The 25,782-nt window shown below is 34.8% G+C and overlaps 1 protein-coding gene across 5 annotated transcripts in view; it reads left to right on the forward strand.

Moving 5' to 3' along the window:
* The window catches only part of Asb3 (ankyrin repeat and SOCS box containing 3), a 120,401-nt gene that overhangs the window by 75,812 nt on the left and 18,807 nt on the right, over positions 1-25,782 (forward strand). For 4 of the 5 annotated variants that reach the window (XM_013357201.4, XM_078029180.1, XM_005322000.5 and 1 more), the window contains 2 exons: positions 16,645-16,902; positions 22,266-22,399. In XM_013357201.4, the coding sequence (XP_013212655.3) occupies positions 16,645-16,902; positions 22,266-22,399 (392 nt within the window). Of the gene's footprint in view, positions 1-16,644; positions 16,903-22,265; positions 22,400-23,670; positions 23,748-25,782 lie in introns of all 5 variants that reach the window. The other variant, XR_013428987.1, reaches the window with a different exon arrangement.

Genomic DNA, 25,782 nt, shown 5'->3' on the forward strand with positions numbered 1-25,782 from the left:
GTTATTTTTCATGTGAAATTTATATTTATAAGATTTATTGTAAACTTAAAAATAAAACTTTAGTTTTGTAGATATTGCAGTTTATTATAGTTGATGTATAGCATTTCTTCATGTCAGAATAGTTGAATTTTAAAAGTCTAAAAATTATTTTGTTAGCTGCCATGATCCTATGAAGTAGAATAATTAAAGAATTAATCTGGTTTCCTAAGCTTCTGGCCAATAACTTGTCTATAATACTACTAAAGTTTTAAGGCTGACATTAAGAATAAACTTCATGAGTAAGAAAAGCTGTATTGAGTAATATCTCTTCACAATCCAATAATAGAATATGTTTAGTTGCTATTATTTTTAAGGAAGCAGAAGAAGTTATAGGCATATTTCAAATTTCATTGGCTTTCCTGAATTCATCATTATAGATATCTAGTTGTGATTTAATTTAACTCTTTGCTGAAACTTAAGTTGTTCTGTCTTTACATCTCTATATCTCTTAACATTTGCTATGTTAAATACTAGTTCATATTTTTTGTTCTAAATTAAAGCTCTTCTCTGGAAGCTTTAATAGCAAATGCTCTATCACATTTTAGTTTTAAGATCTGGTTAATCTTAGTATATGGGACTCGCTCTTTGCATAACACTCATGATTCCATAGTTTTACTACATAGTCCTGAAAGTTTTCCCTTTTGGAACAGAGGAGCCCTAACTACTTTAGCTCATCTTTGGTAACTTTGTTTCAGTTGTCTTTCTCTCTGTTATATTTAACATACCCCCAATGTAATGATGGTTTTCATTTTGACCTTTGTCTTATTTTTCTTGAGAAACTAGTTGTTTTGGTCATTTTGGTCACAGCAGCTGAGCCATTGTCTTATAAGTGTAGTTTGAATGAGACCATATGATACATTGCTCAAGTTGTCCCTGAAATACCTTAAAATTATGGTATTCTTTGAGAAATGGACAGTCTTTGTTTCATGCCATTTTTAGGATTTAGATAAATGAAGATTGGTGGAAGAGGTCTTAAATAGTCTTCTAGATTTTAATAGTCTTCTGGATTTTCCAAGATTAGTTCCTTTTTCCTTTGATTTCTGCAAAATTACAAAATTAGTCAATGACATTAATTAGCCAGTGGTTTTGTAGGGAATACTAAAATAGATTTTATCAAATGTACTGAGGAAGTTGAAACATGGACTCCATCCTTTAAGAATTTAAAACCTAATGGGGAAAAATATAATTTAGTAGCATTTGCTCTACTGGCTTCTACCTCTTCACTAAGAAGTGTTTTTAATGTATCCATTTATGGAAGACAAGGTCGGTCGGTCTATCTGTCTATCCATCTCTCTCTCTCTCTCTCTCTCTCTCTCTCTCTCTCTCTCTCTCTTATCTTGGATGACTGTAAACATGTGCTATTATCTTATTGTTAATAATAACATAAATGGCTTTTCATTTTCTTTCACAAGTACTCCAAAGTTGTATTTTTGTGTTTTCTCTCTCTCTTTTTTATCTCTCTCTCTCTCTCTCTCTCTCTCATCTAGGATGACTGTAAACATGTGCTATTATCTTATTGTTAATAATAACATAAATGGCTTTTCATTTTCTTTCACAAGAACTCCAAAGTTGTATTTTTGTGTTTTCTCTCTCTCTTTTTTAAAAGTAGTTTTTAGTTATAGATGGACACACAATACCTTTATTTATTTTTATGTGGTGCTGAGGATTGAACTTAGTGCCTCATACGTGCGAGGTAAGTGCAGTGGTCTATCACTGAGCTACAACTCTAGCCCCTGTTCTCTATTTTTTTCCCCAGTGTTAGGGATTGAAGAGCCAAGTGCTCCATTTTTGAGGTGTATCCCAGTCCACTAAAGTTGTATTTTTGAGGAACTCTGGTTGATTTGCTTTTCATATCTAAGTTACTCTGTGAACTTCAGTGCTGCTAAGACATTCTCTTTTTTTTTTTTAAAGAGAGAGAGAGAGAGAGAGAATGAATTTTAATATTTATTTTTTAGTTTTCGGCGGACACAACATCTTTGTTTGTATGTGGTGCTGAGGATCAAACCTGGGCCACACGCATGCCAGGCGAGCGTGCTACCGCTTGAGCCACATCCCAGCCCGCTAAGACATTCTTAACATGCATTGTGGGTTTACTTCTAGCTTAGGTGGCATAATCCCACTAATGCTTCTCTCTTGCTCTCTAACTGCATAAAAAAATGGGTCAAAATACAAAATAGAACTATCTAGGCACTCTGTCAAATAGACCAAAGTAGGCAGATTATGGAAGGTAGTGGTAATTTGGCGAAGTGACCCTTCTGGACATGAACTTTCTTTTTTTTTTTTTTTTTTTTCTTTTGCCATGTTGTCCTGATGGCAGACCCCAGTCTGGAGCTAGATAGTAGCAGTGGCCCTAGCAGCTGGTATCCCAATAAGACCCCCATGTGCCAGAGAATATAATGGAAATTCTGGAGAAGAGAGAGCTGGAGAGGGAATCCCCTAATTCAGTATATGAGTCTGTATATGTTCAGACTATCCAAGCTTCAAATGCACAAAACAGAACCAAATTATTGAAAGTATGATTTAAATTGTCACCAGCATTTCAAGCTAAGTGCCAAATTGTACATTTGTGGGACTAGGCCCAAAGCAGCATAGCAGACTTTGAGAATGAACTGTTGTTAGAACCACTGTCTATAGAAGTTGAAGCAGAAATTGTAGTCTGAATCTAACTATGTTATATGCCTACTAAAATAAACAACCACAACAACAATAACAACAAAAATCAGTACTCTTTAAAGGATTATAACAAGACACAGGACCTGGATCTGTAAATGTAAGATTTACAGTGTACCAGATATAGTCTAAAATTACTTGATATATGAAGAACTAGTAGAATGTGACTTAATCTCAAGGGAATAGGTAATTAGATGTGAATCCTGAGAAGATCCAGATGTTGGAAATAACAAATAATTAAAAATGGCTGTTATAACTCTGGTTCCTGAGGTAAGCATGCTTGAAATAAATGAAAAGGTAGAAATTCTCAACTGATTAGTGACAATTAGAAAATTCATTACATGAGTTCCAAAGCAGAATGGAAGGGACAGAGTCAGTTAACTTAAAGATAGGCTAATAAAAATTATCTACACAGAGGAAACAGGAGAGAATAAAGATTGAAGGGGAAAACAAAAATAAACACAAAGCCCACCCAGACCCTTGAACGTGAGGAACAACATCAGTATTCATTAAAATGCATTCCAAAAGAGAGGAAAAAGGTGATTAGCATGGAAAAAGTATATAATTTATTAATGGCCCCAAACTTCACAACGTTAGATGAAGACATAAATTTATAGATTTGAGAAGCTCAGTAAACCAAACAGAACAGACCAAAGAAAAACACAAACACCATCATATTAAATAAATTTAAAATGAGGAAGCAGTGTGATGTGTAGTAAGTAGCCCCTTGTCATCACTCACACCAGCTAACAAACTTTGCTTTTTGCTCCTCTTGGAAATTTTGCTCTTTAGAGTGCCTGGTAAAGTGTAATTGAAATGTAGTTTGATAGCTCTCCAAAAGGTGAACTGAGCTATTTTCTTCCATGTGGGAACTTTTGTTAGTTGAACTAGTAAGATAGGTTTTCAAAAAGAAAAGTAATTGGAAAATACTATTTGTTAGTCTCTAGAAAAGTACCAAAACATCAAAATATCTGTTTTATGAGGTATAGTCTCCTATTCTTTCTAATTGACTTTTCATTTGTTTGCCTATAACCTGTGACAGTAAGCTAAATTTTGAAACATTTTTGTCATTATTACTTGTTTATAGGGAGTTTAATTGAAGGGAACCTTTCCCAAGGAACTAAATCTAAAAGATGCTAGATCATATATGCCTGCATTTAATATACATAAATAAAGGAGTTGACTTAAGAAGAGTACATTGCACAATTTTTGGTACATAGAAAAATGTCTACATAAGTTCTCTCTCCCTGCCATCTTCCATTTATCTAGACAACAACATCAATTAAACATTTAGTCTTTCTATTATATTTATATTAGTTAATGTCGGGCTGTTGGCTTGCATGTCAGTCACTGTTCACGTAAATTGAAAATCGCTTGAGTATTTTGGGGCTTAGTATAAAGCTTTATTAATTAAGCAACATTTAAAAAATTTTCTTAATAGGTTTTGTTGTATATTAAAAGAGTTGAAACAAGTAAGCATCTTAAAATTGGGAGTCTTTGCAATCAAGTGTAAACATTTATTAAATTAATTAGAATCACCATTTACAAAGCAAGAATAATTGAACATAATTTTAACTTAAAAATAACTATCATATTTTATTTTTTCTTAATTTTCTTAATGAAGCAATGCAAATTTTATATATCCCATTTACCAATTATTAACAAAAATTTAAATTTTGGTTATAAGACTTGCTATCGGGTAATTTAGAAGATGCCATTTTATAAAATCAACTTGATATTTAAATTTTCAGAGCTTTGGTAATAGATAATAGAGTAAGATTGGTGGTATGAGTTTTGAACTTTTATATCAATATGTTGTTATGTTAATTTGGTGTAAGACTGTGGTATAAAAATGATTTAATTACCACTTATCTGACTTAAGGTGTTAATGAGTAAGAGACTTGTTTTCTCATTTGCATGTTTTCTGGTATTTCTCTGAAATCTATAAATTCAGTACATGTGGCCTTTCTTACACTGTTGGCCTCTTGTGATTAACAAACTTTTATTGCTTTTATAAATAATATAATTAATATTAAAAGGTGATAAAAATAAATATAAATAATAACTTTGGACTTTAAATTTTCTCTGTTATGTTACTAAGCCAACTTGACTTTTTAGCTCTGAATTAGTGTACTAACATTTTTGGTGGATGTTTTGAAAGGATAGTCTCCATCTGAAGCAGTGACCTTTAGCTCTGTTCCCCACTTTGCAACATGATAGAAAAGTGTTTCCTCTGCAAGGTACAGATCTTGAAGCAAAAGCAGTCTTTGTTCTTGGGACTCAAAAGTTTATAGCTGCAGTGATAGGAAGCCAGTCTTTCAAGGGCACAGTTAAGTATTTCAACTTAAATGAGAAAATATAAGAAAAAGATTCCTTTAACTGGGATGGGGAAGGAAGAGGGAAATTGAAAACTTCAGGACAATTTGAACAAATATGAATGCCTTTTATACTTGGTATTGATGGAGATAGTATCTTAGCTGACCTGATGTTGTCTGTATTTCTAATTGATAATGAGCTTTCATAGAAATGGACATAAATATCCATTCTAGTCATCACTAGTGTATACATTGGAGTCATCTATTTTTGTTTTTAGCCAGTGGCTGAAAGCCATTCAAGTAAAACTTACCTATGACTTTTTGATAATTCATTTAATAAGTTGGTTAGATATTTTGTTGGCTTATTGAACATAAAATTCTCAACATGTTTGCCCATTTCTGTTTAAAATAAATAGTTTCAGGGGCTGGGGTTGTGGCTCAGTGGTAGATTTCTTGTCTAGCACGTGTGAGGCACTGGGTTCGATCCTCAGCACCACATAAAAATAAAATAAAGGTTATGTGTCCACCAGCAACTAAAACAAATATTTAAAAAATAAAATAGTTTCGGATTCCAACATGGCGGCGGGCGCGGAGAGATCAAGTCTCTGACCTCTTCAGCTGTGCAGGCATAGGGAGTCGTAAACAGCCTAATTCTGTTTGCTCAGGATCACTAGGCAATGCTGAGCTGACGTGGATCTGGGACGAGCAGTCTGGGCCTCTCAGAACACACACTGAACCCGGATCGGCTGAATTCAAGCTCCCGTTCGCCTGCTTCCCGCAGACAAACAGCTGTGACTCAGCACTAATCCATCCGGCTGAAACAACTGGTCAGCCCTTCTGATCCTACGGAGGTAAATGCCAACCGAGCCTTCATAGGTAGTGGCCACAGGTTTGAAACGGGGCTTGGGAGAGACAGTAAGGACCCACCCGTTGCACTGGTCACCCGGCAAAGGGAAACGAACTGTCGCCATTTGCAAGAGATACCACCATGGCAGAGAACTGACGTCATCAGACTGCGGCAGAGGAGATTACTTCATTGAAACCTGCGGCTACAGGAGTAAACAGTAACTCAGCAGTCAAACAGAAGAAGAAGTAACATGAGCAGCTTCAAAAAGCAAGGAAGAAAAGGAGTACAAACAATGCAGGACAGCCTAAATATTCAGGAGGACCTAGAGTCATCAGAAAAATGGTCATATAAAGAACTCAAGGAACACCTTAGACAGATGGAATGGAACCTTAAAGAGGATACGAGACAGCAAATTCAAGCAGCGAAAGAACACATTGAGAATGTATTACACAAACAGATAAAAGAAGAAGTTAAGCACCTTTATCAGGAGATAGAGATTATAAAAAAGAATCAAACCATAGTCTTAGAAATGAAGGAAACTATAAACCAAATTAAAAACTCAATTGAGAGTATCACTAACAGAGTGGAGCAAGTAGAAGCCAGAACGTCAGATAATGAAGACAAAATATTTCATCTTGAAAAGAGTCTAGCCAACTCAGAAAGGCTGGTAAAAAATCATGAGAAAAACATCCAAGAGTTATGGGATAACATAAAAAAACCAAACTTACGAGTCATCGGGATAGAAGAAGGTACAGAGATTCAAACTAAGGGAATGAGTAACCTGCTGAATGAAATAATTACAGAAAACTTTCCAGAAATAAAAAAGGAAACAGATATACAAATTGAAGATGCATATAGGACACCGAGCACACAAAATCACAGTAGACCAACGCCAAGACACATTGTTATGAAGATATCCAATATACAGAACAAAGAGAAAATATTAAAAGCTACAAGAGAAAGGAGACAGATTACATTCAGGGGTAAACCAATAAGGTTAACAACGGATTTTTCATCACAGACACTGAAAGCAAGAAGGTCATGGAACAATGTATTTCAAACACTGAAAGACAATGGATGCCAACCAAGAATTCTGTATCCAGCAAAATTAAGCTTCAGGTATGACAACGAAATAAAAATCTTTCATGATAAACAAAAGTTAAAAGAATTTGCAGCCAGGAAACCAGCATTGCAAAGCATTTTGAGCAAAACACTACACGAGGAAGAAATGAAAAACAATAACCAAAACCATCAGAGGGAAGTGCCTCGGTAAAGACAGAGGGCGAGGGGAAAAATAATCATGGAGAAACAAACTAAATTTTTTTTTTTAAAAAAAGGATAAATAATCAAACATGGATGGAAGTACAAACCATATATCAATAGTAACTCTGAATGTTAATGGCTTAAACTCTCCAATAAAGCGACATAGGCTGATATCATGGATTAAAAAAACAAATCCAACAATATGCTGCATCCAGGAGACACATCTGATTGGAAAAGACATACACAGGCTGAAGGTGAAAGGATGGGAAAAAATATACCACGCAGACGGTCCTCGTAAGCAAGCAGGGGTGGCCATCCTCATATCGAATAAAATCGACTTCAAGACTAAGTTAATCAAAAGGGATAAAGAAGGACATTATATACTGTTGAAAGGAACCATTCACCAGCAAGACATAACAATTATCAATATTTATGCACCAAATAATGGCGCTGCGACATTCATAAAACAAATTCTCCTCAAGTTCAAGAATCAAATAGACCACAATACAATAATTATGGGTGACTTCAACATACCTCTCTCACCATTGGACAGATCCTCCAAACAAAAGTTGAATAAGGAAACTATAGAACTCAATACCACAATCAATAACCTAGACTTAACTGACATATATAGAATATATCAACCATCATCAAATGGATATACTTTTTTCTCAGCAGCACATGGATCCTTCTCAAAAATAGACCATATATTATGCCACAGGGCAACCCTCAGTAAATATAAAGGGGTGGAGATAATACCATGCATTTTATCTGATCATAATGGAATGAAACTGGAAATCAATGATAAAAGAAGGAAGGAAAAATCCTACATCACATGGAAAATGAACAATATGTTACTGAATGATCAATGGGTTACAGAAGACATAAAGGAGGAAATCAAAAAATTCTTAGAGATAAATGAGAATACAGACACAACATATCGGAATCTATGGGACACAATGAAAGCAGTTTTAAGAGGAAAATTCATCGCCTGGTGGTCATTCCTCAAAAAAAGAAAAAACCAACAAATAAATGAGCTCACACTTCATCTCAAAGCCCTAGAAAAGGAAGAGCAAAACAACAGCAAATGTAGCAGAAGGCAAGAAATAATTAAAATCAGAGCGGAAATTAATGAAATTGAAACAAAAGAAACTATTGAAAAAATTAACAAAACTAAAAGTTGGTTCTTTGAAAAAATGAATAAGATCGACAGACCTTTAGCCATGCTAACAAAGAGAAGAAGAGAGAGAACTCAAATTACTAACATACGGGATGAAAAAGGCAACATCACAACAGATGCTACAGAAATACAGAAGACAATTAGAAATTATTTTGAAAACCTATATTCCAATAAAATAGAAGATAGTGAAGACATCGATAAATTTCTTAAGTCATATGATTTGCCCAGACTGAGTCAGGAGGATACACACAATTTGAACAGACCAATATCAATGGATGAAATTGAAGAAGCCATCAAAAGACTACCAACCAAGAAAAGCCCAGGACCGGATGGGTATACAGCAGAGTTTTACAAAACCTTTAAAGAAGAATTAATACCAATACTTTTCAAGTTATTTGAGGAAATAGAAAAAGAGGGAGCTCTTCCAAATTCATTCTATGAGGCCAACATCACCCTGATTCTGAAACCAGACAAAGACACCTCAAAGAAAGAAAACTACAGACCAATATCTCTAATGAACCTGGATGCAAAAATCCTCAATAAAATTCTGGCGAATCGAATACAAAAACACATCAAAAAAATTGTGCACCATGATCAAGTAGGATTCATCCCTGGTATGCAAGGCTGGTTCAATATACGGAAATCAATAAATGTTATTCACCACATCAATAGACTTAAAGATAAGAACCATATGATCATCTCAATAGACGCAGAGAAAGCATTCGACAAAGTACAGCATCCCTTTATGTTCAAAACACTTGAAAAACTAGGGATAACAGGAACGTACCTTGACATTGTAAAAGCTATCTATGCTAAGCCTCAGGCTAGCATCATTCTGAATGGACAAAAGTTGAAGGCATTCCCTCTAAAATCTGGAACAAGACAGGGATGCCCTCTATCACCACTTCTATTCAATATAGTTCTCGAAACACTGGCCAAAGCAATTAGACAGACGAAAGAAATTAAAGGCATAAAAATAGGAAAAGAAGAACTTAAATTATCACTATTTGCAGATGACATGATTCTATACTTAGAAGACCCAAAAGGGTCTACAAAGAAACTACTAGAACTAATTAATGAATTCAGCAAAGTGGCAGGATATAAAATCAACACGCATAAATCAAAGGCATTTCTGTATATCAGCGACAAAACTTCTGAAATGGAAATGAGGAAAAACACTCCATTCACAATATCCTCCAAAAAAATAAAATACTTGGGAATCAACCTAACAAAAGAGGTGAAAGATTTATACAATGAAAACTACAGGACCCTAAAAAGAGAAGTAGAAGAAGATCTTAGAAGATGGAAAAATGTACCCTGTTCATGGATAGGCAGAACTAACATTATCAAAATGGCGATATTACCAAAAGTTCTCTATAGGTTTAATGCAATGCCAATCAAAATCCCAATGGCATTTCTTGTAGAAATAGATAAAGCAATCATGAAATTCATATGGAAAAATAAAAGACCCAGAATAGCAAAAGCAATTTTAAGCAGGAAGTGTGAATCAGGCGGTATAGCGATACCAGATTTCAAACTATATTACAGAGCAATAGTGACAAAAACAGCATGGTACTGGTACCAAAACAGGCGAGTGGACAAATGGTATAGAATAGAGGACACAGAGACTAATCCACAAAGTTACAACTATCTTATATTTGATAAAGGGGCTAAAAGCATGCAATGGAGGAAGGATAGCATCTTCAACAAATGGTGTTGGGAAAACTGGAAATCCATATGCAAAAAAATGAAACTGAATCCCTTCCTCTCGCCATGCACAAAAGTTAACTCTAAATGGATCAAGGAGCTTGATATCAAATCAGAGACTCTGCGTCTGATAGAAGAAAAAGTTGGCTCTGATCTACATATTGTGGGATCGGGCTCCAAATTCCTTAATAGGACACCCATAGCACAAGAGTTAATAACAAGAATCAACAAATGGGACTTACTTAAACTAAAAAGTTTTTTCTCAGCAAGAGAAACAATAAGAGAGGTAAATAGGGAGCCTACATCCTGGGAACAAATTTTTACTCCTCACACTTCAGACAGAGCCCTAATATCCAGAGTATACAAAGAACTCAAAAAATTAGACAATAAGATAACAAATAACCCAATCAACAAGTGGGCCAAGGATCTGAACAGACACTTCTCAGAGGAGGACATACAATCAATCAACAAGTACATGAAAAAATGCTCACTATCTCTATCAGTCAGAGAAATGCAAATCAAAACCACCCTAAGATACCATCTCACTCCAGTAAGATTGGCAGCCACTATGAAGTCAAACAACAACAAGTGCTGGCGAGGATGTGGAGAAAAGGGTACTCTTGTACATTGCTGGTGGGACTGCAAATTGGTGCAGCCAATTTGGAAAGCAGTTTGGAGATTCCTGGGAAAGCTGGGAATGGAACCACCATTTGACCCTGCTATTGCCCTTCTCGGGCTATTCCCTGAAGACCTTAAAAGAGCATGCTACAGGGATGCTGCCACATCGATGTTCATAGCAGCACAATTCACAATAGCTAGACTGTGGAACCAACCCAGATGCCCTTCAATAGATGAATGGATAAAAAAAATGTGGCATCTATACACAATGGAGTACTATGCAGCAATAAAAAATGACAAAATCATAGAATTTGCAGGGAAATGGATGGCACTAGAGCAGATTATGCTTAGTGAAGCTAGTCAATCCCTAAAAAACAAATACCAAATGTCTTCTTTGATATAATGAGAGCAACTATGAACAGAGCAAGGAGGAAGAGCAGGAAGAAAAGACTAACATTAAACAGAGTCATGAGATGGGAGGAAAAGGAAGAGTAAAGGGAAATTGCATGGAAATGAAGGGAGACCCTCATTGCTATACAAAATTACATATAAGAGGTTGTGAGGGGAATGGGAAAATAAACAAGGAGAGAAATGAATTACAGTAGATGGGGTAGAGAGAGAAGATGGGAGGGGAGGGGAGGGGGGATAGTAGGGGATAGGAAAGGTAGCAGAATACAACAATTACTAATTGGGCATTATGTAAAATTGTGGATGTGTAACCGACGTGATTCTGCAAACTGCATTTGGGGTAAAATTGGGAGTTCATAACCCACTTCAATCTAATGTATGAAATATGATATGTCAAGAGCTTTGTAATGTTGTGAACAACCAATAAAAAATAAAAATAAAAAAAAAAACCAAAAAAAAAAAAATAGTTTCATTATGAATTTTCTCTTATTGTGCTTTTGCATAGATACTGTTTTTCTCCACGTTTTTGAACTTCAGAGAGTGGAGTGGTTGAAAATGTATATGCCCTCAAATAAGATCTAGACTGCTTTTTAGTTTTTTAATATCTCCTCTTAGAACCTGATGATGTTCACTGTTTCTCTAATGAGCTAACTCTGTGTGTGTCAGAATTAATTTTTGATGTTTTTGTTAAACAGTGTTGACTCTTTATTTCCCGCTAGGTGATATAGAGAATTTCTCCAATTTGCTTTCAGGGTTGGAGAGAGAATTTGTTGGAAGTGTTAAGAAAAATACAGGGATATTTCCATATAATTTATATTTTAACTAAAGATTACCTAAGCTTAAGAATTTATTATATACCTGGTGATATGTAATAATCAAGGTCTTATAGAACACTGAAGTTTCTTGCATTTCTAGAGCATGCCCACATACTGGATAACCTTCCCAGAACCTCAGGGCATGCTGACAAAACTCTGTGATTCTCCAGTTTATTTCACAGTTATTATTCTCCTTATAAATAGTAGTTTTCTTGGAAAAGGGTCTATATTGTAACACCACGCCAGTTTTAAAGGTTTTATAATTATGCTCTTGTCCCTTCTAAAACAAGGCAGCATGACTACAGTGTTTGAAAGAAGTTTAGGGCTGTTTTCCAAAACATATTTTGTAGAATCCTTATTCTGTAGATTATTAATAGATACTACATGGGATGAAAGTAATTCTGTAGTTAAATAGGTTCGGAAAACATAGAGTTAAATTATATTAATAGTTCCTTTTCTGAGGGCTTCTGATAATTTTTGTTATTACAGCATGCTTTGTGAATTCTTTAGAGAGCAATGAATCTACAAAGATTTTTAGAATCCTGAAGTGAAGGATATACTCACATTTATAATAAATATACTACTTCTCCTGTGTTTAATAGACTTTGTAGGTATTTTATATTCCATTTATTATTCTTTTTTTCAGATTAATGATTGCTTTAATTTTATTTTTTTATTTTTATTTTTTCAAAGAGAGAGTGAGAGGGACAGAGAGAGAGAGAGAATTTTAACATTTATTTATTTTTTCTTAGTTCTCAGCGGACACAACATCTTCGTTTTTTTTTTTTTTTTTTGTATGTGGTGCTGAGGATCGAACCCGGGCCGCACGCATGCCGGGCGAGCGCGCTACCACTTGAGCCACATCCCCAGCTCCAGATTGCTTTAATTTTAAAGGTATTTCTAAAAAGTGTATGGAGGTTGAAGAAAATCATAGAGCATATAATTTGATAATTTTTTCATAATGGATTATTTTCAAGGACTAAAGTTCCATGCAACATAGTTTGGGAAACACAGGTCTAGTCTCAAAATTTTTCTCAATTTCATTAAGTGTTCAGTTTTCATAATAGAGGAGAGAGATTTCAGGAATTTGCTATATCCTATTCACTATTAGATTTTGGTTTGATATTATTATCCTAGTTCTATCAATTATTGGCTTTGTAACTAAGCTTCAGTTTTTTCATTTAGAATGGAGATAATGATAATAGGACTTACTTCTTAGGGTTATAGGATTCAGTCAAATCTTGCTTGTAACCCATTTAATGTAGTGCCTGAGACAGAATAAATACCCTGTTAAGTTTGTTAATATAAGAAATTACGTGCATACATGTTCCTCTCATACTTAGAGATGGATGATTTATCTTTTGTCCTTGACCTTAAATTTTTCTTAGCATGAACCCATGTCTAGGTGCTGTACTGAAATTTTAATAAGAAATCTTTTTGGTTTTGTAATTTTTGCTAAATAAAAAATAGTAACAGTACTTATCTGTAGCATTTTCTCTAATAAGGTGGTTTTAGAAGATAGAAATACTATGTACTTGAGTTCTGTAGCAAAAATATGCCTTCCACATTGGATTTTTAACTTCTAAGTATATACAGTTAGGTTATTGATGGTTTCAAATGCTTGAGGGAAAAATTCAACCAGTTCCTAAATTGCACATACCAATAATAGGACTGGAAAATTGCCACGTTTCTTGAAATTGTGTATCATATTTAGAATGACTCAGTAGTATCTGAAGCTTTTTGTGCAGCTTTCCTTCATAATTATTGGAATGTACTCAGCAGTTTGTGTGTAGTTTGCCTCTTCTGTAAGTGGAATCAGCATGTAATAATTGTAGGCAAAATAATGAGAGCCTAGTTAAATGAGGTCAAAGTGTTTGAGACAAATTGGTGATAACTATTTAGAACTATCCTTCAGGATTTCCTGTGGTGTAAGACTGCTGGCAACAAATTCTCAGTATATCTTAAAGCAGCCAGAGGAAAAAAGCATACGTATAGGGTTGATTTCAGGAACAATGGTATGAATGATGGCAGATTTCCTATCAGAAACAAATAGAAATATAGTAGACAGCAACAAAGTTATTAATTTTATGAAAAAATTATAGAATTTTAGATTTTCCTTTCTAATTACTATACAAATGATTAACAGTAAAGAAAATACTGTTTGATTTTTTAATCAAAGAAGCACAAATTGAAGAATAAATAAGATAGATTTATAAAGATATATGGGAGAGCATGGGAGGAATCGAGAATTCTAGATAGGGGAGAGGGGTGGGAGGGAAAGGGAGGGGGCTGGGGATTAGCAAGGATGGTGGAATGTGATGGACACCATTATCCAAAGTATATGTATAAAGATGCAAATTGGGTGTCAACATACTTTATATACAAACAGAGATATGAAAGATTGTGGTATTATGTGTAATAAGAATTGTAATGCATTCCACTGTCATGTATTTTAAAACTAAAATCAATTTTAAAAAAAGATATACATAGGTAGAAAACATTCTTACATCCACATGTGGTAGCTTAACTGCTTAAAACATATGAAGTTTTATATATAGGTCCTTAGAAGTAGTTGGTCTCATTTGACTATGGGTTTAGACATTTTATATTTGTTTTAACTAAACTTGAAACTCTTGTTTGTTTTGATTCTATAATACTATGATTTTGATGTATTTCTTTTTAAATTTATAGCTCTTTAAAATTTTTAGTTTTAAAGAAGAATAATTTTATTCTTGGCTATCTGCTAAGAGCCACAGCCAAGTAATATGATGCATGGCATTTTTGGTTGAAAGGTGAAGCCAGCTAGCCATTGAGATGATATGATTATGTTAAGATTTACATTCATATGATATTGGACTCTTGCTGTTCACCTGGGCCTGCTGCGGGACTCCTGGAGAGTTCCCATTGGTTGGGGAAGTGCAGTAGGAGGGAATTCCGGGGGAGGAACTTGCTCTGGGGTTCCGGGAGAACTGGGGGGTGGGGGGAGAACGCCACGTGTTATCTTCCCGGGCGCGTGCCAGGCATTGGCGGCAGTTTCAAAAAATAAAGTTTGTTCCTGCTTGAGTGGCTCGTGATTTTGTGCCCAGCCAGACTGCGGCAGCTATCTTCTTTCAATTTGTCTGTATAGTGAACATATGTTTGTTAAGTTAATTACAGTTAAAATTATATCATAAATATTTTTTAAAATGTTGTTATACAACCATCTTTTTTCCATATTTTTTATTGGTGCATTATAGTTGTACTAAAGGGTGGGATTTGTCATTATATACCCATATATGCACACATATAAAAATGTAATTTGTCATTCCCCAGAATTTCCTCTTTCTCTTCTTCCTCCCTTACCTTGTCCCCTTTCCTCTACTTTGCTTATCTCCCTTAAATTTTCAGGAATCCTCTCACCTCCCCGGGCCACCTTTCTATTTTCCACATATGAGAGAAACAGGAGACCCTTGACTTTCTAAGTTTGGCTAATTTTACTTAACATAATGGTATCAAGTTCCATTCATTTCCTGCAGATGACATAATTCATATATTCATCACACATTCATATATAAACATATATGTATATATTTTTTTTTCCATAGTGGGGATTGAACTCAGTAGCCACATCCACAGCTCTATTTTGTATTTATTTAGAGACAAGATCTCACTGAATTGCTTAGTACCTAACTTCTGCTGAGGCTGGCTTTAAACTTAAGATCCTCCTGCCTCAGCCTCCTGAGCTGCTGGGATTACAGGCATGATCCACAGTGCCCAGCTAAAAATATGTTTAGATATATTTTATTTTAGATGGTATTTTACTTAATATTTATTTAGTTTACAAATGTTTACATAGTGCCGGTTCTTTGTTCCAGAAAGGCTAAGTAATTCACTCAGTGTCTAGCTTCAGAGTTGATGCTCCTTATACTTTGTAATGATACTTGTTTTAATACTCTTCCCCTTTGCTCTCATAACAATTACATCATTTTCAGTCAGTTTTATCATAACCTATCATTATTGGATAATAAAAAAATTTTTGATAAGTTTTTTCAGAGTAACCAATTTAATAGGTATAATATGAAACCTTTTTTCTATAAAAATGCTCAAAAAGGAAGATTAATTTTAAAATGTAAAGCTCTAAGTTAAATTTTTGTTCATTTAAAAAAAATTTCTGTATGATATTTTTCCTCCATTATAAATCTAAAAATATCAGGTGTTTGGTTGGCTATTGCTAAAGAAAATGATATTTTGGAGATTCCCAGAATAAATCATTACTCTTCATGGACAGATAGAATTGTTTATTGATTTTGTTTAGCAAGTATGTTGTAGTAGAGATTCTTAATTGTGCAAAAATATTATAATTGAGAACGATTTTGTCAATGGTATTTTCCTAGATCAAGTATTTATTGAAGACACATGTTTTAAATTATAAGAATAGTACTTGCTCACAGTTGAAAATTACAAACAACACAAGAGGGTTGAAAAAGAGTTCCCATCACCTAATCTCAGTTCACTAGATATATAAAAACCATCCTGTATCCAGCTACCATTCTTCTTCATCTATAATACTATTAATAGTTTTTAATAATAATAGTAATTATTATTATTATCCAAAGTACAGGTAAGAAATGAATTGGTGTGAATATATTATGTATACAAACAGAGATATGAAAAATTGTGCTTTATGTATGTAATAAGAATTATAATGCATTCTGCTGTCATATATAAATTTTAAAAAATTAAAAATTATTATTTGTTATGTAAGAGCCTAACTTTTAATTTTTTTTTTTTTTGGTGGTGAAGCTGTGAATTCTTTGGAATTGTGAATATTCTTTTGAAATATGGAGCCCAGCTAAATGAACTTCATTTGGCATACTGCTTGAAGTATGAGAAGTTTTCAGTGTTTCGCTACTTTTTGAAGAAAGGTTGCCTGTTGGCACCATGGAACCATGTATCTGAATTTATAAATCATGCAATTAATGCACAGATAAAATACAAGGAATGGTTGCCACATCTCCTGCTTGCTGGATTTGACCCATTGACTCTACTCAGCAGTTCTTGGTAAGAAATCCTATGTTAGTGGGCCTTAATTCTTATTTAAATAACTAAGCTACCATTAAGTTTCCCCAGTTTCTTGAGATCTCTGGGTTTGGAAGAGGGAGTGTATATATGTTTATGAGTTTTGACTGTCATGATAGGGTTAAAATGAAGGAAGGAGTTGGGAGCTGCAAATAGTGAAATTAAGCATAGAGGCCTAGAAAAGGTGACTGGTGGAAGTGGGTAGAAAGAGATGCCAGGGAGAGGGATATTTCTTCTGCTTCCGTCTATCCCTTATGCCTCTCTTAAAATGCCTGTGACATAAAAAGGAATGATTGTAGCTGCTTTGAAGATTCTGTTATCTTTCACCAAACTATATTGGATACTCCTGCCCTACAGCATCTTGTCATTTTGAAATTTTTCTCCCTTATTAAAATAATGATTTCTGAAGTGTCTGAAGATATAATGTGTTTACTTGATGTAGTTTTGTAGTAGGCAGTCCTCTATGAGGGATTATTATTAATGCCGAGTCAGGATTTTTGTTGGGCAAGAAGAGGAAGACTATTTGTGCAGGCCTCCAGCCTTTGCAGAAATTGTTAACGACCTGAGACATGTAATTTTTTCAGTGAGAAGACCCTTTCCTGATATTCAAGTCAAATGAAAAAGTAGAATAGAAGTCTCCAGGGAAATAGAAGACATTATTTTGTAGAATTTCAGTAGAACATCTACTAGTTTTCATTTTGTACTTTGAAAACTAGCATTCACTAAAGTAAAATTTAGACAAATGCTGAGACATTTCAGCTTTTTCCCTCTCCAAAGAGGCTTTCTTTGAGAGTTTAGGCATATAGTGCCTGTTCCCACTGCTGGTGAGATTAATTTGTATTTATGTGAACACCCCTTCCTCCTAGTACCGCCTAGTGCCCATTAGGTCTGTATTTGGCTGTATACTAGTATCTCACGTTTTTAATGTGTTTGCCATAGAATTAAAAAATTTTCACTAATGGGACTGTTATCTTTCTGACACTATTGATTTCAGACATATGGTTTGTGAGGAAAAAAGTACTTTCTGTTAGATGGTTTGGGGCATACAGAAGTAAGAGCAAAGTTGAGATGAATGTTCTGATCTCACCTTAACTTTTGTTTATAGTTTATAACAGTTTCAACTCCTTAGTTGTATTTTTTTCCATCAGCTGTTTAATAAATAAATAGTTGTTTGTCAAATGCTCATGGTTGCTATTCCTTTTATACCTTTCCTAATATATTACTTTTTGCAAAGCTTCACTTTTTTTTTAAGATAATTGAAACTTATGGCTGAGTTACTGACGTATTTCTGATTTTTTATTTTATTAGAGCTTTATAGTTATGCAGTAATTGGGTTCATCCCAGCAAACTCAAACATGTGTGGAATTCAGTTTCAATTCATTAGTCCCTCTGTCCCCCTTCTGTCCTTCCTTCCCTCCTGTTTTCCTTCCCCTGCTAGACTTCCTTTTGCTAACCTATTTATTTATATATATTTGCTTCTTTTTACTTATATATAAAGGTGAAATTCCCTGTGGTATATTATACATGCATGTAACATGATTTTTTAAAAATTAATTTTACGGGGCTCGAGTTGTAGCTTAGCGGTAGAGCATTCTCCTAGTACATGTGAGGCCCTGGGTTCGATTCTCAGCACCACATAAAAATAAACAAATAAAATCAAGATATGTTCATCTACAACTAAAAAAAATATTTAAAAAAAAGAATTAATTTTGCATTGCTTTGCCTTTCCTATCCCGCCACTTTGCCTCTTGGTCTCCTCCTCCTATGTTACTGATCTTTCCTCTATCTTTATGATACCTATCCTTCCCTCCCCCTTTCATTTCTTTTACTCAGTCTTCTATATATGAGAGAAAACATTTAGCTTTTGAGTTTTTGAATTTGGCTACTTTCACTTAGCATCATGTTCTCCATTTTCATCCATTTATTGGTATAATTTCATACTTTTTTATGGCTGAGTAGAACTTCATACTTATCTATTTGTCTTAATAGCTCCCCCTTACATGCACACATGTGTTATTAAGGACACAGCTAGTTATTAAGAAAGTTATTTAAGTATTCTTAACTGAATTTCACAATTGGTTTTGATCTCTGGACAGATAGCTGCAGTTGCCCCTCACCATTTTAGGATTCACTCCCAGACAGTGCTGTAAATTGAACTGAACACGTGGGGTAGCTGTGGTCAGTCCAGACAGTCTGATCCCTTCATCTTTTACCCCACGAAGTGCTTCCAAGGCATCCAATTTCTTATCAGTCATATTTACTGTGTTTTTCTACTGAAGCTATAACTCCGGGGAAAAACTCTACTGCTTGTCACTCCACTAGAAACTTGGGAAACAAGTGGGTGAAGAAAAGGGATTTATGCAAAGCCAGCTTTTAGGTAGATAGAGACCTTTATGTTTTAAATCTTCATCTTCAGGGAGCTCAGAGGCCTAGAAAGATTTTATAAGAGAAAAAGGTGGCAACAAAAGGCAAGAATTACACATAGGTAGACTTAGCTAGAGAACCCCAGTTTCAGCCTCCTTGGCATCTTTTCTCAGCAGGATGAATTAAGGCATGGAGGAAAAACTGTTATCAGAAAGTTGCTTTTAATTTCAAAGGAACTGTTTCAGAGCTATTAACTGACACCATGTGACTTGCCCAGTACTTTCAACCTTCATGCCCTTTCTGGTTTTTACTTATTTATTTATCTAATCAAAACTAAGGATACTGCCTGACACCCAGTAAGCATTATTTTAAGTTTCTGTACTCCTGTTAGTTCATGTATAATACAAGGGAGTAGGTGCTATTGTTATCTTTATTTTACAGAGGAGGAAATTGAGGCAGAGTGTTCAACATTCTTGCTCAAGCTCACAAATTAACTCTGGAGTTTTGAGTTAGATTTGAACTCAGACTCCTACATATTTGTGTTCTTAACCACCGTGCTGTGCTACCTTCGCCTTACGAATCCACAGCAATGAAGTAGTATTATCGCTGATTATGTTTTTTTATTCTTTGCCAAACCTAGAGGATTTGTGCCAATTTTTTTCGGTCCTTTCTGCTCCTAAGTTATGAAAACCCACACAGGAAAAGAGAATTAAACCCTGTGTCTTTGCCCAACCAATCAGATAAACTGTGACTGCCTGTATGCAGAGGGACTGTTTAGCTTTATTCTCTTAGAGGGTTTTGTAAAGTATATTCTCATTTCCCTAGTTCTGATACAGCTTCCCCACCCTAAATGTAAATAGTTGAGAATTTTTGTGGTTGTAAACCACTGGTTGTATAGCTGTATTTATTGAATATGTTGGAATGCAGAGAGTTAGGAACCAATAAGCTACAAATTATTTTAAAGTAAGTTGTAAAACTTTCAGCTGTCTGAATTGAGAAAGCCAATTGCATATATTTTGCTACTAAAGATTAACTTTAGTCACTTTATATTCATTAGAAAAAATACAATGGAAAATTTCACTTTAGAAATGAAAATAATATGGTCAAATTTTTGTTCACTGATCTTTTATTTAATAGATAAAGCCAGTGTTTACACTGAATATGATAAATGTTTTGCTTTCTTTGATCAAATTTACACTCAAAGAGCTGTTATAAGAAAAATTCTCCCATAAAAATTCCAGTATGTTGTTAAAGTAGATTTTGGTTGTTTCTTATTTATATTGCATGCAAGCCTGTCATGTAAATTATAAATATCTTTCCTAGGTATCCCTTGTCTTAAACAGTCTTCAAAATGCATCTGACTGAATAATTGCCTGTCACAGTATAATCTGTGAAGTAGAAATATTTTTATCAACTTTAAAGCAAGAATTAAGTCTCCCCCGCCCCCCTCCCCCCGAAAGTAATGGGAGAATAATAGAAAGCAAATGTCATCTGTGCATTTTGTTGATTAACTGTCACTCGTTTATCCTCATACAACTGCTTTGTACAATGTATTTATTGGTCAATGTAGTGCAATAACAATACATTTTAGTGGCATTATCAGTGTTGGTAAAATAAACTCACCATTATATTAACTAAAGCTGTGCAAACAGATTTACTTCTCATGTGTGTTCTGATAACTGAATAAAATGATTTTGTGTTGGGTCACAGTGAGTCTGAAAGCACATTAAAGCAGAAAAATGAAACCATTAAAAAAGAAATAAGGAACCAGAGCCAAATAACCTTTGGTATGGTGCTCCAAGAATGCCAAGGAAATTGTTTGTCTTTGAATATATTTTATCCTTTTATTTATTCTCAGTATTCCTGATAAGTTGTGATTTCACTGAGAACTGAGAAGAAGTAAAATCTTTTCCCAAGGCATTTGTCTTACATTTATTGTATATTTGCATATCTGAGAATCAACAGTTTAATAATTCTCATAATCTAATCAGTCATTTCAGGGATACTTTGACTCTAAATTACTAAAAATAAGTTGTGTTTGAAATGACAAGTTTAGAGTATTGTATATTTTCTATTTTTTCTTCTCCGTCTTTCCCTTCTTCATTTGTTACTGTAATGTCTTCCAAACAATTTACCTTGGGAAGATTTTCTGTTTTTGTAGTAATTACTAGAGGTCCTGTGTTAGTCAGCTTTTCTTTACTGTGACTAAAAAACTTGACACAAAACAACTTAGAGGAGGAAAAGCCTTTTTTGGGCTCATGGTTTCAATCCATGGTTGGCTGACTCAATTGTTTTGGGTCTTAGGAGAGGCAGAGAATCATGGTGGGAGTGCATGGTAGAGGAAAGCTGTTTGTCTTTTGGGTGTGTTGGTAGGGAATCTGTATAATTTTGAAAGAACAAAGGAAGAACTGTTTGTATGGAATCACTTCTTTCAATCCTTAAAGACAAATCTTATTCTAGTACATCTTTTATGTCTGAATCTATAATGAGAAATGTTCTTAGAGAATAGCTGTACATTCCTGGAAATTGGGTATAACTAAGCCATCTTTCTTGTATACTCAGTTTAGCAATAACTTGAGAGTGCTTGGGCTTTGTCCTTTCAGGATTATTAAATGATGTGTGTAAGGATGACCAAACTACACTTGGCAAGATGGTTGGGAGGAGATGATGGTAAGTCCACTATGATACTGGTACTGTTTCCAATGAGAAGGGAAGTTCTACTCTAGTAGAGAATAGAGCTTCCTTTTATTATCTCTTGGACAACTACACACACAGTCAATTTCCTTTCTAGTAGGAACCTGTTGATGATTATTCGTATCCACCAAACTTACCTTTAGTTACATGAATTCTTTCTGTGCCCTATTTTTTGTGCCTTCCTCATTAAGATATAAGCATAGATTTGTAGTATATGTTTCTACAACATAAGGTGAAGCCTATGTGTATTTTGTCTCTGATGACTTGTTAACATCTTATTAATGTAGGATTGACTCAGTCAGCGATGACATTCTTATCTTCACTTTGGAATTTACTAATTGGAAGAGACTACCTCCAACTGTTGAAAAGATGCTCTCTGCCCGTGCCTCAAACTCCTCCTGGGCTCTGCAGCAGTGGATTGGTAAGAAAGAACAATTTTAAACACACTTTACTGCTTTTCCTTCTCATGCTTCTCTGTATTGTAATTTTAAGTTAAAAGATTTGTTGGAGAACACATAATAAATTGGATATAATTTACATTTTCTTATATGGAAAAAGGATTGAATTGTTGGGGAAGATAATTTCCTTTAAAAAATGATATCTGATTTTTATTTAAGTTTAGCCTAAAGATCATATAAGGAAAAGTAGACGTTTACTGACATTTTAATTTTTAAATAAGTATTATGTAAATAAAGTGGATCCTAAAAATCAGCTTTTTAAAAATTTAGTTTGTGATCAGAAATATGCTAAACTTAGTTTTGCTTTTTGGAATATGGGTGGATTTATGTTCTCTCTGAACCATTTTATCATCTCTAAAAGGAAATGACACCATCCTTTACTTACATCTCTCTACTGATTCTGTGTCTGTCTGTTGTCTTTACTGATACTGTGTCTGGCATAGTATAATTATGGAGGTAAGCTGGGTGAAAATTGTGTAAATTTGCTGATATTTTAAATGACAGTTTTAAAAACATTTTCAACTTACCTTTACTCATTAAAACTTTTTAAAGCTAATTTAAAGCTGATTATCAAATTTTTGATTAAAAAAATTAAAGAATATGCAGTGGGATTTTGCACAAGAAAAGTAGTTTAAACATGTATGCAAAGTTTTCCTATTTTTCAGATTTATTTTACTTTGATTATATTTTGTTAACTAGATTATATATCTTATGTTAGAAAAACTATTTCTTCACTGCTATTTTTACTTAAAATAACTCGTCATAAAACATTTTTAAATAGGCTTTTAACAAGTGAACATATGCATATGTAGAAATGTATCTTCTAATTTATTGGAAAACTGCATTTAAGTAAATATTTTTAATCCAAAACGTTCAGGAAGATATGCTCTTGCACCGAGGTATATTTAAACTGTTAGGTTTTTTTTTTTTTTAAAAGGAATCTGATAAGAATCTCTGAGTCTTCTAGTTTAGAATTTCTTACTGATAATGTTGGAAAACTGACTTGCATGTAATTTTTATTTTCTTCTGGTGGTATTGGAGATTGAACCAGGCATGTCCTACCACTGAACTATATATATCCCTAGCCATTTTTTTTTTTTTAGTTGATGGACCTTTTTTAAAAATTTATTATGTGGTTCTGAGAATTGAACCCAGTGCCTTACACATGGTAGGCAAGTGCTCTTCCACTGAGCTACAACTCCATCCCCCATTTTTATTTTTAATTTTATCACAGGTTCTTGCTGAGTTGCCCAGGCCAGCCTTGAATTTGCCATCTTTCTGTCTCAGCCTCTCTAGTAACTGGGATTACAGGTGTGTGTCACCACATCCGGTCACTTGCATGTAATTCTTAATGTTAAGAATTTACTCTGATTTTAACTAATTATTTATGCAGCAGAAGAGAGCAAATATCTATTCAGAACGGATAGAATATGTGACAGTGGATTTGGGAACAAACAGTGAAAAGAGGGAGCATATACCTAATGGGGAAATTATTGCAGTGTTATCAGTTAGTAAAGATATGTGAGAGTTTACTCTGAAGATCTTAACATATGGCAGCCTTGTCCAGATGAAGGTAAAAATTGAGCACGGGTATATTACCTTGCAGTAGACTATATCCATCAAGAGCTTCTTGTTTAATTAGGCACTAGGCAGACCTTGTGTAGCGTAATCATCACCATCTCTTAAGAGGATTTTATGCTGGCTGAAGATTTGCAAAAGCCTTTCTCAAAGGTATTAAGATAGCTAATGCTTTTCTAGTCTATTTCTCTAGCTAAGACCGTTTTTCTTGGTTCTAGTTCCATATAGCCAATAGCCTTGTGGATAGCTTCACTTGGTATCTCACATTTTGACATATTCAAAAGTTAAGCATTATTTTCCTATAAATTCTTCTGTTCTTTCTGTCTGTTCCCTGGTTCAGAAGGTGAGATGGTTTGGGAGTGATATTTACAAAGAGAGTGAGTTTAAGCCAGGCAGCCATTTGGAGCAGTGGTTTTAGGGGTTGAGTATGATTTTTGTCCCCAGAAGAAATTTGACTGCACACAGGTTTTGATTATTACAACTTATAAGGGTGCTCTTGTCATATAGGGGGATGTTTAGCAGCCAGGGAAGCTGCTAATCATCCTACATTTCACTGGACAGCCTCCCACAACAGAGTTATTCAGCTGCAATGTCAGTAGTGGTGAGGTTAAGAAATCCCAATCTAGGGACTGGGATTGTGGCTCAGCGGTAGAGCCCTCCCCTAGCATGGGTGGGACCCGGGTTCGATCCTCAGCACCACATAAAAATAAAGTCATTATGTTGTGTCCATCTACACCTAAAAAATAAATATTAAAAAAAAAAAAAAGAAATCCCAATCTACAGTGACTCTCCAGTCCAGGCTTTTTAACCCTGTCCTGAGATGGCTTTTTAACCTTATTGCAGATTACTTGTGTTCTTTCTCCTACTTGGCCTCTCAGGGTATTTTGCAGTATCTCCTCTCATGGAGATAGTAGGAACCATTACAATGCTGGAGTTACAAGTCTGGGAAGAAAAGATCTGCCCAGTTGCTTGCTTGGGTTTCAAATGGATTATGATTCTCTTCCTTTCTCTAGTTCAGGGCTTCCTTTTTCTTTTTGGCTTTTCAGTACACTCAATTTCTTTATGTTGGTTTTCTAGACTTTCTCCTTTCCCTGGATTTGAGCTATAGGATCTCAGAAAGTGGAACATGGGCAAGATTTTAACTAGTAGGAGTGAGTCCTGAAGAACAGCTCCTTGTTTACCTTTCTTCGTATGATACTCTTGTTTTTACCCCGTTTTCTCCAGTACTTATCATAATATTAAATAACAGCTGCCTTTTCAATATATTTTTAGAACATTTTATGGGAAGATGCATCTTGCACCTCTGCTGCTGTTGGTATGCCCCTAGGTAATGCTCAGCTCCTTAGCCCTGTTAAGTATGCCAGCAGTATCTGTCCCTGCTGAATTTCCTTGCCAGCGTACTCCATGTTAAATGGACTTGCCTTGGAAATTCGCTGTGACATTGTATGTGTGTTTGAGAAAGGTGACCCTGCTCAAGGACCAGGGTGGATCCAGGTTTAGGGTGTATCCTGCAGGTTTTAGGAAGTATCTCTCTCCTTGGGTTTAGGGCGTTCCTGGTCTAAGACAATCTGGATTTAGGGCAGTTCCAGGTTTAAGATTATTCCTGCTGGGAATAGGGAATATCCTGCTGCCTGAGTTCCCGTTGAGTTCTCGTGGAATTCAGAAAGTATTTGGGACGTGAATTGTGTGGCAGAACTTGGATTTCCCCAGAACGTGTGTAGAGGCCGGTGTGAGTTTGGGAATAAAGAATTGCTGTTTGAATCTACAA

The sequence above is a fragment of the Ictidomys tridecemlineatus genome, chromosome 12 (genome assembly GCF_052094955.1).
Source record: "Ictidomys tridecemlineatus isolate mIctTri1 chromosome 12, mIctTri1.hap1, whole genome shotgun sequence".
NCBI lineage: Eukaryota > Metazoa > Chordata > Mammalia > Rodentia > Sciuridae > Ictidomys > Ictidomys tridecemlineatus.